At 43.5% G+C, this 17,148-nt stretch overlaps 1 protein-coding gene across 1 annotated transcript in view; it reads right to left on the reverse strand.

Annotated features, from left to right (window-relative positions):
• Positions 1 to 1,918: 1,918 nt before the first annotated feature.
• MAEL (maelstrom spermatogenic transposon silencer) overlaps positions 1,919 to 17,148 on the reverse strand; it is a 35,116-nt gene continuing 19,886 nt past the window's right edge. Inside the window, exons 6-13 of the mRNA XM_040339085.1 lie at positions 17,045 to 17,086; positions 16,223 to 16,350; positions 12,927 to 12,981; positions 8,633 to 8,774; positions 8,367 to 8,429; positions 7,297 to 7,432; positions 5,857 to 5,914; positions 1,919 to 2,145 (exon numbers count right to left, since the gene is read on the reverse strand). Coding sequence (XP_040195019.1) covers positions 2,030 to 2,145; positions 5,857 to 5,914; positions 7,297 to 7,432; positions 8,367 to 8,429; positions 8,633 to 8,774; positions 12,927 to 12,981; positions 16,223 to 16,350; positions 17,045 to 17,086 — 740 coding nt within the window. The 3' untranslated portion in view covers positions 1,919 to 2,029. The remainder of the gene's footprint in view (positions 2,146 to 5,856; positions 5,915 to 7,296; positions 7,433 to 8,366; positions 8,430 to 8,632; positions 8,775 to 12,926; positions 12,982 to 16,222; positions 16,351 to 17,044; positions 17,087 to 17,148) is intronic.

A 17,148-nucleotide genomic window follows, 5' to 3' on the forward strand; every position in this document is an offset into this window, starting at 1 on the left:
GTCGAAGGTCATCTTTTTTTTCTCTGAATTCCAGCCGCCCCTATGTACCAATATAGCATTGATGTACTTGGCGAATGTGACCCCCCCCCCCCCCAAGGTCTTATATTGTCCCAACTGATAAAAATGCTAATATATATATATATATATATATCGGCGTATATCGCGCACTATTTTCCCCTTAAAATAAGGGGAAAATCGTGGGTGCGCGATATACCCCGATAGCCGCTTCCTGCGCTCAGTTTGAAATCCTGCGCCGACATATACCGAGTGCAGTACACTCGGGTACATTCGGCCAGGCCCGGCTTCGCTCATGCATAAACGTCACAGAGCGTGAGCGACGCCGAGCCTTGCCGAATGTACTGCACTCGTTATAGGTCGGCGGAGGCGTTCGAACTGAGCGCGGGAAGCGGGGACTCGACTTGAGGCGCGCGCTGGAGAAGCCGGGAGGACACCATCGAAGGCCGCAGACGGACGCCGGACCGGACGATGGACGCTGGACAGACACCAAAACTGTAAGTAATGAAATCATAACTTTTTTTTTACAGGAATTTCGGGGGCAACTTTAGGGGTGCGCGGTAGCGCGTTATACCGCGATAAATACGATAAATAGATAGATAGATATCTATCTATCTCTCTCTCCCCCCATCTCTCACACACACACACACACACACACACACACACACAATTAAAGAGAACCTGTCCTCAATGAAAGAAAATTGCAGGAAAAAAAAAAAAAAAAGTATTATAATTACTTGCAGCAATTTTTCTCTCCATATTTTTTTTTTTTTTTTAATTAACCTGCAATTTCTTTTAGCTATCAAACGTGACAGTTCCCTAGACCTCCCACCAGGTCAAAGCCTGCCATTACATCCAGGACGCCTCAGGGCTTTTGCAATTCTATACAAAGCGAGACGTACATAGGTGGTAAATAAGGTGCCTAAAAATATGTTAAATGCACATATGATTTTTATGGCAACAATGATGTGGAAATTAGTCTGGTACAGGATAATAAAAAAAAAAGGTCAGAACACCGAGCCCAGGTTCACGCTGGTCTGTGGGAATGAAGCGTCTGAGTTCAGCTGAACTCACACGATTTCACTCCTGCTGGCAGTCCCTATTTCGGCCGCAATTACAGAGACGTCTGCACAGATGTCAATGTAAATCATGGGCAGAAATCACTAAAAGTAGTACAGAAACTACTTTTTGAAATTGGCGCGGCATTGCATTAATTAGGACGGTGTCATTGCCGCCAAATTGACATGTCAAGTCGCATATCGAAACGCAGCAGTGTGAACCAGGGCTAAATCTGGATTGATTGGGGAAGGACCTTTATGTTTTTTTGGCTAGCGGGTGCTCCATTATGATTTTCACCAGACAGAAAGCCAATGAAAATCTGCAACAGCTCTAACCCCCTTCTTATTCCAGCCATAAACACACCAAAATAAAGTCATGAGATGTGAATGGCATTCAAAAGCAAAACTCACAAGTTGGTTAGTCACTGGTAACCAAACATCAACTTTAGGCACAATGGTAACAAAGAAGAAGAAAAAAAAAAAAAATATATATATATATATATATATATAATAATTGTACTGCTATCTACTTTAAGTGCCTGCGGATTCCTCAGTTGCTCTTGCTTGTAGAAGTCATTCATAGTAACTTGTGCATTTCCTGTAAAACAAGAGAATCTACAGTCCGGGAAATCAAACCAATGACATCCTACAAGCCATCAGTAACCTGGTTGTTGCAGCAAATAACAGAACTGTACACACATTGTGTAACCTGGCCTAGAAAATCAGTTTGCGTGAAAAAAAATGCAAACAATTCACGTAGGGTTTTTCTACAACCCTGACAACTACAGAACACTGGTCAGAATCTTTGGTCAGCTGATCACAAAACACAAACATAACCGAACTGATAAATCAAAAGGTTTTCATCTTTAGGAAAAGGCAAGATTTTGGATAACCAACTTTCAGTGCAGGGATGCAAGAAACTGAAATTAACCATTCAACATTAAATCACAAAATGTTTATCCTTCAGTAGGGTTAAAATCTGGCATTTCCTCTAATAGTCTCAGAATTCCTCTTCCTCGCCCTCTCCTGGGATTAAAGGAAGCCGCTCCATTCATCCCGGAAGTACTGGCTCCTGTATGGACAGAACAGAAACTCTGCATCAACACTACAATTTGGCAAATTGACACAAAGGGTTTATTTTTAATATTTTTTTTTTTTGGATACAGTAAGAAACAGTGGAAAACCCAATCAGGTTTTTGTTTGGCGTCTTCGTCCTTAGTGAAATGTCCCTTCACCTCCTGTCCAGGACTTTAACTCATCATATGCCAGCACATTTTACAAAGTGGCTAAAGTCCAATGAGGTGCATGCTACCCCTGGACTTCTCTTTAAAGTACATTATTGGAGCTGCAGGAGGATAGCCATCAGTACACTCAAGAGATGTTGCTCTCTCGCACACACAGCAGCTCTACTGCCCATTCACAGAAGCCTTTGTATTTGGTGACTAGGTTCATATAATGCAAAGTGCTCTGCGACTGGGTCCTGTAGCTGCAGGAAACTCGCCATCCTCAAGGCATGCACCCCATTGGGCTTTGTAAAATGTGCAGGCATGCTATGAGTTAACGTCCAACAGGGTGCATGCTACAAGGATGGTGAGTCGCATGCAGCTACAGTACCCAACCCTACTCCCAACTAATCAGAGTTCTTTGTGAATAGGTTCATATAATACAAAAGGCTTCTGTGAATGGGAAAGCAGAGCTGGCATGTGTGAGAAAGCAGCATCTGTTAGTCATATGCTCCTGGAGCTCTCCAAAACTGTTAGATGTAAAATTAAAAAAGATAAGCCCACAGGTGGCATGCACCTCATTGGACTTAAACTCATAATATTCCAGCACCTTTTACAAAGTGGCTTAATTTCTGGAGTTCAACTTTAACCGCCTGCGTCTTCCAATATTTAGAATTTCACTTTGATACCAAAGAAAGGTGGCATCTCCCAGCTGGAACTTCCAATGCAACATTCCCAACACACACGTTCCTGCAAAAATGGCTGCATTTTAAAAATTGGAAGAGATCAGCAGCAGTGACAGTGAACAGTCAGAGAAAAGGTCACCAGCACACCAGGACCTCCAAAAAACGGGCCCAAAACGTTAATCAACGATAACATTTTTACAACAAAAGGCAATGTTTCGGAGCCACGCAGGACCCTTCAACAGGCGGTCACATTCCCAATTTAGCACTGTTTAAAATGAAACAAACACGTCATATTTGCCTGCTCTGTGCAACAGTTTTGTACATAGCAGCCTCGATCCTCTTTTCAGGTCCCCCCGCTGGCGCTCCTTGCTCTCCCCCCCGGGGTCACTCGTGCAGGCTCGGTCCCACCCCCCCACAGGCTTTGAATGACAGCAGCAGGAGCCAATGGCTTTCACTGCTCAGTCAAGCCTATAAAAGCCAGGAGAGGGGAGAAGAGCTATTGCACAGCGTTGGACTAAAATCAGGCCGAGTGAGTATTTGGAGGGGCTGCACTGCAGGTTTTTTACCCCGAAATATCAAGAATGTGTGAAGGTAAAATATAGTAACAGAGAGGAGAAGCTCAAAAGATAGTTATAGTTAAAGTGGAGTTTCCATCCCAGAATTTTTTTTTTTTACTCATCTGGAAATGCCTGTTGCTATGCGGTCCTACAAAATCTGCCTTTGAAACCACCTAGGATTCTGACATCATCTCCCTCTAATGCTCCTGGGAAATGTGTGTCATCATTTCCCAGGATGCAGTGCGCTGTCCAATTATCACTCCCCATCCAAGACTTCCAGGAAGTGCTTGTAGGCTTCACAATGCCCACAAGCAAAATGACAACAGTGTAGACAGTTTTATAAACCATCTTTTTTGAATATCTATGCGGATCGGAGGCAGATTGTAAAATAGTAAGTGACCGGATTTATATTATAAAAACGCAGGATGAAAGGACATACATTTAAAAAATGCTAATTGTGGTTGGAACTCCGCTTTAAGCTACATTTTTGTATAGGGATACAGGGAACATATTTGCTCCATTGTCTAATATCCTCTTGCCTACCAGCTGTCTTCATTATACAGCGGCATGTTGGCACGGCTGCGCAAACTGCTGTAGGTGTACGTCGGCCACTTTAAGAGTTATAGGGGGCACGCCTGCCCGCCAAGTTGGAGCTTTTGTGCAAAACAATATATGCTTATTGCAATTTTTACCAAAAATATGTAGAATACATGCCTAAAACTGATGAAGAAATTTGTTTTTACTTATTTTTTGGGGGATATTGTAGCAAAAAAAAAAAAAAAAAAAAAAAAAAAAAAAAATATAGTTGTCTTTTTGCTTATAGCGCAAAAAAAAAAAAACACAGAGGCGATCAAATACCACCAAAAGCGACGCAGTGCTGTGTCGCTAAAAATGGCCTGGTCAGGAAGTGGGTAAATCCTTCCGGCGGTGAAGTGGCAAGACGTTAATTGAGCTATAGTAAATTTGGGTCAAATGCAGAGGCGAGAGCATACTGAGCACCGTGTGGTGGAATAAAAACAGCTTGATTTGAAGTGGTTCATTAGCTCACCTTGGAGCAGGTTTCTATGAAGTTAATCATTTTTATAAGAAATTTAAAGGAGTTCTCTAAGCTAAAACTTTTAACCCCCGCTGTGCCCGGGCTGTAAAACTATACAAAATAAACTTTCACTTACCTGCCTACGATCCCCCGTTGTTCCGATATCGCCGTCCCGTTCTCGGTCTCTTCCACTTCCTGCGGGTCGGTGACTCAGTGCGCTCAGCCTATCAGCGGCCGCGACGGGACATTGCTGCGGCCGCTGATAGGCTGAGCGCACTGTGAGTCACCGACCCGCAGGAAGTGGAAGAGACCGGGACGGCGATATCGGAACAACGGGGGATCGTAGGCAGGTAAGTGAAAGTTTATTTTGTATAGTTTTACAGCCCGGGCACAGCGGGGGTTAAAAGTTTTAGCTCAGAGAACTCCTTTAAGCATGCACAGAGAGTGTATTTTATCTGATATATGGGGGATTAAAGGATAGGAATATGTGGATAATATAGTTGTGTGCCATTTAGTGATACATTTCAGCACTCTGGTCACTATTTTTTTCTAACCATGTAGATATTTTTGCAGATTACATTTGTATAGAATTTGGGTTTAGCATCATTGCACTATAATATATATATATATATATATATATATATATATATATATATAAAATCACACATACATACACACATTGTGATGGTTTGGGTCTGTCTTCCCTGAAGGATGGCTGGTTTTCGCCATATTTTGGCGAGACAGACGCCTTAATTACTCAGCTGTGTGGGCAGCTATTTAGTGCTGGCCTGGCTGTGGCTCAGGGCCCCACCCCACAGACAGGAGGTCTGTGCTAAGGAGTCAGGTGACTCCCAAAGCTCTGTGAGAGAAGTCACAGAGTGGATGTATCTCTGCAGGAGGCAGAGGTCATTAATATTGGAGCAGCAAGACGTAAGCTAGATGTGTGCTTATCTCTGAAACTGGTAGTTCAGAGGAGCAGAACTTGGGGCCTGGGCTAAAGGCCTGAAACAGCAGGACGGCTAGTGTGAAAGCCGGGAGGCTGAACTATTGATTCTTTTTCAAGATACAGGAATGATAGAACCCCTGCGAGGGCAGCAAATGTATATGTGAACTTTTGATGTTTTTAAATAAAAGTGGGCTACCAAGCCCTTAAAAACGCATCTACCGTTGGAGTCTGTTCCCGCAAGGTTACAACATATACACACACATATATATATATATATATATAATATTTTGATACATCACCTAAAGCAACAACTCCGTTCAAGGAAGGACACTTACCACAAGCAGCCCCTGCAGAATCCAAATTGTCAGTGAAACGCAGACGATCACTTTTTTTCTGTAGAAAGTGCGTACAATAATGTGATATGGTTATTCATTCAAAAGTACTATTTTGTACGCAGAACATTAAAGTGTCTGTGACAAAAAAAAAAGGGGGGGGGGGGGGGGATCTGTTCTTCTAAAACTGGTTATACTGCATAGTGCTTATGCAGCATTATTTGTCCAGTTCTATGCTGTAAAAAAAACCTGGTTGATCCCGTGTCCCCTTGGCTGTGCGGATCACAGTAATCATGGCTGCTGAGCCATGATACATTGGTCGGTTTACATGTCTGTCAACCCGCCCCTCTCCCTATCAGATTGGGAGTCTGTGCCCATCTCCTCCCAATGCTATGTAAAAAAAACAGGGGGGATTCTACCGATTACAGTTATCTGCAACTATATTGCAGAATGTCTTTATACAAGTTTTATAAAAATGATGCAGCGCAGTACCTTATTGCAGAGCTCTGTGTGGTCACGTGACCGCCCGCCGCTCTCCTACTGGCTAACTTGAGGGGAATCTCAGCCCCTCCCGCTGTAATCCTCAGAAAAGGGGGAAGGAGAGTGCCGGGACTTCAAGTGACTGCACAGTAGCACTATGAATTAAAGCGTAAACTTCAGTAATTTTCTCATCTTTCAATCTATTAAATCCTCTGCCATTGTGATTTTAACTTTGGATAGTAAAAAACATTTTTTCTGCCAGTAAATACCTTATACAGCCCACTTCCTGTTTGTCTGGTCAGTAGCCTAGGCTTACATCATACACAGCGCTCGCTCTCTCTCGTGAGAGTTTGCTAGGAAGGGAAATAAGGAGGGCCAATGAAAGCTGCAGAGCTGGAGGTGCGTGTGTGTAAATCCAGGAAGTTAACAGGCAGCAGCTTCAACTGCCCACAGTTAAAATGGTTGCAGACAGACTCAATGGAGGGAGATTTCTGCAGCATATTTGGCAAGTACAGAATTACAATTATATATATATATATATATATATATATATATATATATATATATATATATATATATATATATATATATATATATATATATATATAAAAATATGCAAAGTGGGTGGAGGGGGAAAAAAATTGGCAAAGATGTTTTTATTACAAATTATGTGAGCAGACTGCAGTTCAAGGTATTGCGCGGCATAATTTGTATAAAACAAAAAAAGCTCTGCATATAACAAAAGGGATTCTACCAATTACACAGAGTGACTTTACAACTATTTGAGCCCATCATGAAGCAGCTTTGCGGCACAGTCGGCAGCACTGTAGCCCTGCTTTCAGTTCCCACTAGGGCAATAACCTGTATATGTTATGTAGGTTTTCCCTACATGCCAAATCTCTCCTTAGCTCCCCCAAAACACTATGCCAAGATAACCAACCTTACTTGGCCAAGCTGGCATACCTGGAATCTTTTAGCATCGAGGATGATGGTTTTATTATCACCAGACGACCACCTCGCTTTTGGAGTTGGGCTGGGCAAGTGAGACGGTGTAAGAGTCACGTCATAAACTGAGGCCAAGGCTTTGCTGATACAGTAGCTGAAGGAAGAGTAGTGTAGAAAAAAAAAAAAGAAAAAAGCAGCAGCATTTAATGCAGTTTAGTGATCTCCATATAAAAACCCTAATAAGAGGCAATAAAAAAAAAACAAACAAACACTATTATTCTTTTATTACTAACTGTATCTGACAATTACATTACAGAAACACACATTGCTAACTTCAGGCTGTACTGCCATCTGCAGGCTTAGTTTGTGAATGAAGCCTCCAGTTTCCATGCGATTACAGGATTTGGAACCACTTAAAGCGGGAGTTCACCCATTTATTTATTTTTTGATCTTTTCCCCTTAGATTAATGCTCGTTTTGTCTAGGGGAATCGGCTAGTTGTTTTAAAATATGAGCCGTACTTACCCGTTTTCGAGATGCATCGTCTCCGTCGCTTCCGGGTATGGGTCTTCGGGAGCGGGCGTTCCTTCTTGATTGACAGTCTTCCGAGAGGCTTCCGACGGTCGCATCCATCGCGTCACTATTAGCCGAAAGAAGCCGAACGTCGGTGCGGCTCTATACTGCGCACCGACGTTCGGCTTCTTTCGGAAAATCGTGACGCGATGGATGCGACCGTCGGAAGCCTCTCGGAAGACTGTCAATCAACATAGGAACGCCCATTCCCGCAGCCCATACCCGGAAGCGACGGAGAAGATGCATCTCGTAAACGGTAAGTACGGCTCATATTTTAAAACATCTAGCCGATTCCCCTAGACAAAACGAGCATCCATCTAAGGGGAAAAAGTCATATATACGGGTGAACCTCCGCTTTAAGGACTGCCCCACGCAAATATACTGCGGCAGGGAGGCACTCCTGCACATAATCACGTACCTGTACGTGATTTCGTGCACAGAGTCTGGGGCGCACGCCATCCAACTCTACCGACTGTGGGTGGTAAGGTATAGTTACAGCAATGTCTATACACTTACGTAACTTTCTTGCAGCTGGCAAGAGCACAGTACCACATGTCATTCTCCTCATGCCATTTGCACCTGTCAAGATACAAAATTGTTGTTTTAGTAAACAGGAGGTCTATAGAAAGAATTTCAGCTCTTAAAGATAAAGAAACAATGATGTGATACAAACCTGAATGTCTGGAATGTTTGGGAGCCAAAGAAAAAAGGAAGACTTTTTTTTTCCTGCAAAATCACAATATTTCACACTCACACCTGCAAGCTGGGCATGGTCTTTTTACCTGGTGTTGCTGGCGTAATCCCAATGAACGACTTCCAGTAGCCGATTCACAGTGGATTTTGAAGGCTCCTCACCAAGTTTGTCTCTAAAGTATTTCAATATTAAACTTTCTAGATCCAACAATTCAAAACGGTTATCCATGCCTGCAATACAGAGGATGAAGCATTACATTGGGATTGACATTGATCCATTGAGCTCTAGCAAAGTCAGTGTGAACCGGTGATGTTTACCTACTGGCCACATGTACAAAGCTCCATCAAAAGTCATAAAATCATTTTATAAAAAGGGACACTAAAAAGGGTTCCTTTTAAAATAAAGACGTCACACTTGCCTCCGCTGTGCAGTTGGTTTTGCAGAGTGGCTCCAATCCCTCTTCTGGGTTCCCTCCACGGCACTCCTGGCTCCTCCCCGCATCAAGTGACCCAGAGAAGCGATCTTCTTCAGGTCACCCGTGCGCGGCGTGCTCCCTTGTCCTGCTGCAGCACTACAAAAGGTTTTTCACCTCAATGCATTCAGGTGAAAAACTGGGAAGGTTTACAACCCCTTTAAAGTAAATGGAAAAGTTTTTTTTTTTTAAACAAGTCATACTCACCTGCTCTGTGCAAGGGTTTTGCAGAGCGGACCCGATCCTCGTTTTCTGGGGTGCTCCGGTGGCACTCCAGGTCCCTCCTCTTCTAGTGCCCCCATTGAGAGCTGCTTTCCCTTGGGGGCCCTGTGCGGGTGCTCGCGAGTCCCGACACTCCACACCAGGGAGAAAGCCTTGCATTACTGTGTGGAGTTACAGACAGAAGAACAGGAAGTGAGGATTTCTCAGAAGAAATAAGGACATTTAAAAGAAAAATGGAAGGATGAGGTAAGTGAAGGAGGACTGCACTGAGGTAAAGGAAGCCATTTAGGGAATTTTTTTTTTTTTTACCTTTACACCCCCTTTAATGCAGGGGTGCCCAACCAGTGGCCCGTGGAGCCTTCTGATGTGGCTTGCGACCTCCTGCTCTGGGATGGAATAAAATAGAATATGGTTATTAAAGGGCAGTTTATTACTTAGGCTGCTTTCACATTGCAGCGTGGAGCCACGGTGACGGTATAGCAGCGCTATTTGTAGCGCGGCTATACCGTCGTGTTTACCGCGATATTCGGGCGCTAGCGGTGAGGTTTTAACCCCCGCTAGCGGCCGAAAAAGGGTTAATACCGCCCTGATTTCAATGGGAAGGCGCGGTATAGGAGCGTTGAACACACCGCTCCTATACTGCGGTAAACATGCGGCTAGCAGGACCTTCGGGCTTTCACATTGAACACTACAGGGCATGATTTTTCATGCGGTATAGCAGCGCTATTTTTAGCGTTGTACCGCATGAAAAACGCCCCAATGTGAAAGGGGCCTAAAATCACAGTGTATATATGGGCATATCTGTTCTGCAGTGGTTAATGGGCTGCTTTCAAACTGATCCGCAGGTGCAGAGAAGTGCACCTGTGGGTTACCTGCACTGAGCCATAGACTTCTATTACCTGCGAGTTTGGTGAGCTTTCTGAAAGTGCACCACACTACAATCTATGACAAAGTGCAGCTAACCTGCAGGAAAGCCACAGGGGGACTGTGCTGCTCCTGTGAAAAAGTAAAGTGGGTTCTATAGAGCCGAGTGGGCTGCCATCCACCTGCTCCGCTCATTGTGGCCCACTAACGGTTACCAAGTCGCTTAAGTGGCCCTTGCACTTCAAAGGGTTGAGCACCCCTGCCTTAATGCATAGAATGCATTAAAGTGGAGTTCCACCCAAAAGAGGAACGTCCGCTTTAGGCACTCCTCACCCCCTTACATGCCACATTTGGGTGCCTAGTTTATGAGCTGGACTTCCTGTCCCACTTCCGACAAGGTGACTACCTAGGTGGCCCCTCCCTCTCAGCAATCTTCTGGGACATGTCACAGGTCCCAGAAGACTGCCCGTCTACTTAGAGCACAGTGCGACTCACGAATGGGCAGTGCCTGCCTGGCCGTGGAGGCTCCATGCAGCCGCATCGCTGGACCGTGGGTCAGGTAAGCGTTTATTAAAAGTCAGGAGCTACACTTTTTGTAGCTGACTTTTAATACCATATCAGGGATATGCAATTAGCGGACCTCCAGCTGTTGCAAAACTACAAGTCCCATCATGCCTCTGCCTCTGGGTGTCCTGCTTGTGACTGTCAGAGTCTTGCTATGCCTCATGGGATTTGTAGTTCTGCAACAGCTGGAGGTCCGCTAATTGCATATCCCTGCCATATGTGCATGTGTACAGTAAAAAAAAGCAATATAAAAAGTATGATGCGCTGTACCTTTAAACACATATCAAATATCGAAATGTGTAAATCATGTACAAACACCACAAATAATGCAAAATCATAAACCATAAAAAAGGTCCACCATAAGAGAAATTTCTTCCATTAATTTTTTTTAGTGAGTTCCACCACCATTGCAAACCATCGGCCTCTTACCAAAATCAGACCGCTTAGCATAGGTGGTCCTAATCACGCTCATTGATACCAGAGGACCACCTGGAGCAATCCACCACAGGGACAAGTATAGTGAACCACAGGTCACACCAGCGTGGATCATAATAGCATGCAACACCACTCGGTATGCAACAAAATTCCAACAAGACATGATTCACAGACTTCATAGTGTAAAATTGTGCAGAAGACTTTATAACAAATAAGCCGCCAGTCAGTCCATTGGCATGATGGTGTCAGCACTGGCTCCCACCGATTCATTTTGTGGTAGGAGACCTCTTCAAGGGACCAGTCCATTGAAGAGGTCTCCTACAATAAAACGTGTTGGGCGGAGCCAGCGCCGACATCATCATGTTTATTTTGCAGGACTGAACGGTGGTTGGTGTATTACGCGATCCTTGGCACATAGAAAATGTGAGTACCTTTATTTTCAACATCATACCGAGCAGTTTTACACTACGGAATCTCCGATTTGTGTCTCGCCATAATCCTGTAACAAACTGAGTGTAAACTATTACCAAGCCTTGCTGGCGTTACCTGCAATTCCCTATTATTGCACCTGTGGTAGACTGCTGCAGGTTATCCTATGGTATCAATGAGTGCCATTAGACCTCTGATGGATAGAAATAGTGATGGAACTCCCTAAAAAAGGATTCATGGAAGAAATCATCACTTATATTTTATGGTAGACTTTATAGTTTATGATTTTGCACCATTTGCGGTGACTTCACATGATGTATGCATTTTTCGATATCTCCTAGTATTTGATTGATGAACTTAACCACTTGATGCCCGCCGTCAAATGGAGAGGTGCGTTTCTCTCGTTTTGGGAGGACACCATGATGTTGCCCCAGAACGGTCGCTCTCACTAGCAGCACTGTGTTCATAGGACACGGCGTGAACCCAAACTCTGTAAAGAGCCAACGACGTGGTTCTTTAACCGTGTGATTGGCTGTGTCCAATCACAATCGGTCACACGCAAATGCGGCAGTGCCGTTAATCAGTTCTCCTCGCCTCACACTAACAGACTGTGTGGCAAGGAGTGCCGAGCAGCGGTATCTCCTTGCAGGGGGGACCAGGGAAGGTAATCAGGGCACGGATTATCACCCTGATGACAGTAAAAGACCCAGCAATGCCACCAATTAGTGCCCATCTGTGCTTCCCACCAGTGCCTCCTCGTCAGTGCAGCCTCATCAGTGCCCATCGGTGAAGGAGAAAAATTACTTATTTACAAAATTTGACAGAAAAAAACAAAACCAAAAACAAAACAAAAACCAAAACCACACGCGATTTTCAAAATTGTATGCCTTTATGGAATAAAAATAAATAGAAAAACCCAGCAGCGATTAAAATGCCACCAAAGGCTCCAGAAAATTATTAAAAATTAATTTGTGTACATGACCGCGCAATAGTCCTTCAATGTTCGACAGTGCTGAAAGCTGAAAAATGGACTGGGCAGGGGTGAAAGTGCCCCGTATTGAAGTGGTTAAAAAGATACAGCACAATATAATTTTATATTAAGTATAGAAGTGTGCCCCAATGAGGAACCCAGTTCTTAAAAAGTCACTTTGACTGTCCCACGTGTTTAGTCCTGCAGGGACCAGTTGCCCCATCTCTAAAAGCCAGCCTAAAGGATAACTGTGTGAAAGTTGCAAAGAGATGTAGCTCTAGTGTGGAGACAGGTTATGATTGAAGAAAAGGAAATAAAAAAACACATTAAACGTTTATGGAAAAAACAAACAAACAAAAAAAAACACAGCCCGATCAATGAAAGAAAAAGAAAACCCCTTTAAAAAACAACAGACAACATACTTACCAGCTTTATAAGCAAGCCACTGAAGACACCATTTCACTCTGTACATGTCATTAGTCTGAAAAACAGAAACGAAATACATGTATAATAAGTGCAAGGCCCCTTTCACACGATCAGATTCAGGCGGATCTGATCCGTCACTCATTGTCTTCTATGGGGAGGCAGATGTCAGCGGATATGCGTGTCCGTGACACCCACCTGCCATCCGATCGGATCCGCTGAAAACAGACGTTCGCCATCAGTCTAGCGGGTAGGATCGGATGAAAAAAGACAGGTTGTCCGTTTTCATCTGTTCTTCCCATAGAGGAGAGCGGGGCTCCGACAGGTCCGTCCCTGCACAGTGAGCGCAGACGGATCCGTCATCTGCCTGCTCAGCTGTGCACAGAAATAACACCTCCAGGTAGCCATATTGCATTGCACTATACAGAAAATGACAGCTGCAGATTGGAAAAAAGAAAGGTAATTTTTCACAACATTCAAATACAATATGACTCGAGTTGCAATTGTATACAAATATAGAACTTTTGTGGAAAATACATTTGCAATTTTTCCACGAAAGTTGAGTCACCCTTTAACCACTTGCCACCCGGGCCAATTCTGACACTTCGCTCCTACAAGTAAAAAATCATAATTTTTTTGCATTGTATGTTTTTTTTAGCAGAGACCCTAGGGAATACAATAGCGATCATTGCAACTTTTTTATCTCGCACGGTATTTGCACAGACAACTCATGCAAAAAAAAATGTCAATAAGGCACCACATCTCACCTCCAGGCTCGGAAGACTATTAAAAAAAAAAAAAAAAATCACCGCTTCACAGCCGAAGCGACGCCGTTTTTTGAATGCAGAGGCCCAGGCGTGAAGTCATAACATCGAGTCTAGCGGATCTGGTCACCGACTGCACAGGTGAGTCGGTAGAAGCACCGGAGTGTGCCGGGAGGGGACGTCCCCTCTCGCCGCCCGTAAGAATGATCAAATCGGTGGAACAGCCACTATGATCATTCTTATGGCGTAGGGCAGTGGTCTCCAAACTGCGGCCCGAGGGCCGGATGCGGCCCTTTGCTTGCCTTTATCCGGCCCTTGGGGCACTATCTCTCCCACTGATACAAGACACTATTCTTACATCTGACACCGACAGTGAAGCACCATTTCTCCCACTGACACCACTAATGGGGCACTATTCCTCCCTATGATACCAATGATGGGGCACTATTCCTCCCCCTAATACCAGATGTTTAGTCCCACTGATGCCAGGAAAATTTACACCCCCGCTGGTCAAAGTCCTGGCCCTCCTAGAGTCTGAAGGACAATAAACCGGCCCTTTGTTTAGAATGTTTGGAGACCCCTGGTGTAGGGAATCGCCGGCTGAAAATGCCGATATCTGAATGATGCCTGGAGCTGCACCCATCATTCAGATACAGACCCACAAAGCCGAGGACGTTATACAACGTCCACGGTCGGCAAGTGGTTAAAGGGAATAATGGCCCTACCCTATAATTATTGCTTTCCCTTTGGCATGTGCGGGCATATCCATCATGTATGGGGCAATCAACGTGGTTGTACACAGACACCTCTGACACTTGTGTCCATAGGTGCATGTACGTTGGGGGCGGCATTACTTCACCAACTTTCTGTACACTTTCTCTCCACTTCAAGGGTGAACCCCCCCCCCCCCCCCCAAAAAAAAACACCACTACCTTACTGGCATAGAACTCTTTGGAACAGGGGTGTTAAACTCCATTAAATTGTGGGCCGTACTAGCATTATGGTTTCCCTCAAAAGGGCCGGTTGCACTTGCCAGGCTACATAAATTTATCCAGGGCTTTTTTTTTTTTATAAAAAAAAAAAAAAAAAAAAAAAAAAAGAAGGAGGTGCAGGAACTCAACCACGCCCCCCCCATGATAAAGGTCTTTCCTGCAACCGTCACAGATAACCTGTAGGGAGAATTCCCAGTGGCCAGAGTAGCTCACTCATCGGGCACCTGCGATCGTTCCACACAGAGACGGAGGGGAGATCTGTCAATGTAAACAGACAGATCTCTGTGTCGTCAGGGGTGAGGTATGAACAACGATCACTCCTCAACCAGGCAGTACCACCTCCCCCCCCACGGTTAGAATAAAAAATGTGTCCGATTCGTCCATCATGAGGTTGCAGTCCTCATAAAAATCGCTGATCACTGCCATTACTAGTAAAAACTAAAATAAAAAAAGGACATAAATCTTCCCCTATTTTGTAGACGCTATAACTTTTGAGCAAGCCAATCAATATACGCTCATTGCGATTTTTATTACCAAAAATATGTAGAATACATATTAGCCTAAAACTGAGGGGGGAAAAAAATTAGCTTTTTAAAAAAAAATTGGGGATAGTTATTATAGCAAAATAGTGTTTTTCTGTCCCCCAAAATTGTCAGTCTTTTTGTTTATAGCACAAATAAAAACCGCAGAGATGACCAAATACCACCAAAAGAAAGCTCTATTTGTGAAAAAAAAAAAAAAAAAAAAAAAAGAAGAAGAAGGACGTCAATTTTGTTTGGGAGTCACGTCGCACGACCCCGTAATTGTCAGTTAAAGCGACGCATGCCCCGTATCGCAAAAAAATGACCCGGTCATTGAGCAGCAAAGTCTGGGGCTGAAGTGGTTAAACTGGCCCTTAGGGGGGAACCCATCATAGGTAGAGGATATGCAGAACTGCTTAGGAACCTGAAAAAGGAGAAGAAATACAGTACAGACCAAAAGTGTGGACACACCTTCTCATTCAAAGAGTTTTCTTTATTTCCATGACTATGATGTGGGGGTGCTTTGCTGGTGACACTGTTGAGGATTTATTCAAAATTGAAGGCATACTGACCCAGCATGGCTACCACAGCATCTTGCAGCGGCATGCTATTCCATCCGGTTTGCGTTTAGTTGGACCATCATTTATTTTTCAACAGGACAGTGACCCCAAACACACCTCCAGGCTGTGTAAGGGCTATTTGACCAAGAAGGAGAGTGATGGGGTGCTGCGCCAGGTGACTACCTCTTGAGAATGCCAAGAGTGTGCCAAGCAGTAATCAAAGCAAAAGGTGGCTACTTTGAAGAACCTAGAATATGAAATATATTTTCAGGTGTTTCACACTTTTTTGTTATGTATAATTCCACATGTGTTACTTCATAGTTTTGATGCCTTCAGTGTGACTCTACAATTTTCATAGTCATGAAAATAAAGAAAACTCTTTGATTGAGAAGGTGTGTCCAAACTTTTGGTCTGTACTGTATATGGATGGTTCACAAATGAAAGGAGAAAGGACAAACGTACCCTGCAATAAATTTGTACTTGTAGAGAAGGCATTGGACATATAAAGTCACAGAGCGAACGGTACAGTTTGTGATAGTTATGGTTTGCAAGCTCAAATCCAGACACCGGAATCTGATGGGTAGCAGCACCTGAGGAGCAAAAGACCACAATCAGCTAAACAAACTCAGCAGTATCTGTTAATTCAATGGCCTGAGGATCCTACACCGACAGTATACAGAAAAAAAAGAAGATACAGTAAAACCTTAGTTTGAGAGCGTTTTGCAAGACACGCAAAACGTTTTAATACATTTTGCCTTGATATACAAGCGAAGTATTGATATAAGAGTAGTGTCATGTCACAACTGAGTATAAAAAAAAGAAGAGATGAGCCTCTAAGTATAGCAGTGTTTCTCAATTCCAGTCCTCAGGCCCCCCCAACAGGTCAGGTTTTCAGGATTTCCCTCAGATGAAAAGGCTGTGGCGATTACTAAGGCAGTGAAACTGATCAAATCACCTGTGCAAAATAATGGAAATCCTGAAAACCTGACCTGTTGGGGGGCCTGAGGACTGGAATTGAGAAACACTGAAGTATAGCAATATGGTTATATTTAATGAAGGTACAACATTTAGCAACTTATTGCTACACTTAGAGGTGCCTTTCTTCTCTTTTATACCCCTGTAAAAAAAAATGTTTTGGATTACAAGCATGTTTCTGGAACGAATTATGCTTGCAAACCAAGGTTATATATATATATATATATATATATATATATATATATATATATATATATATATATATATATACATATACAGACACAAAAAAAAAAAAAAAAGGTGTCTTACTTCCAGCCTGACAGTGGTAACGGAAACCAAAAGGCAACTCTCCTGGAGAAAAAATAAAAGACATTTAATCCCGTTAAAGCATCTTTTACATATAGAATGAGACA

This window comes from Rana temporaria, chromosome 2 (genome assembly GCF_905171775.1).
Source record: "Rana temporaria chromosome 2, aRanTem1.1, whole genome shotgun sequence".
NCBI lineage: Eukaryota > Metazoa > Chordata > Amphibia > Anura > Ranidae > Rana > Rana temporaria.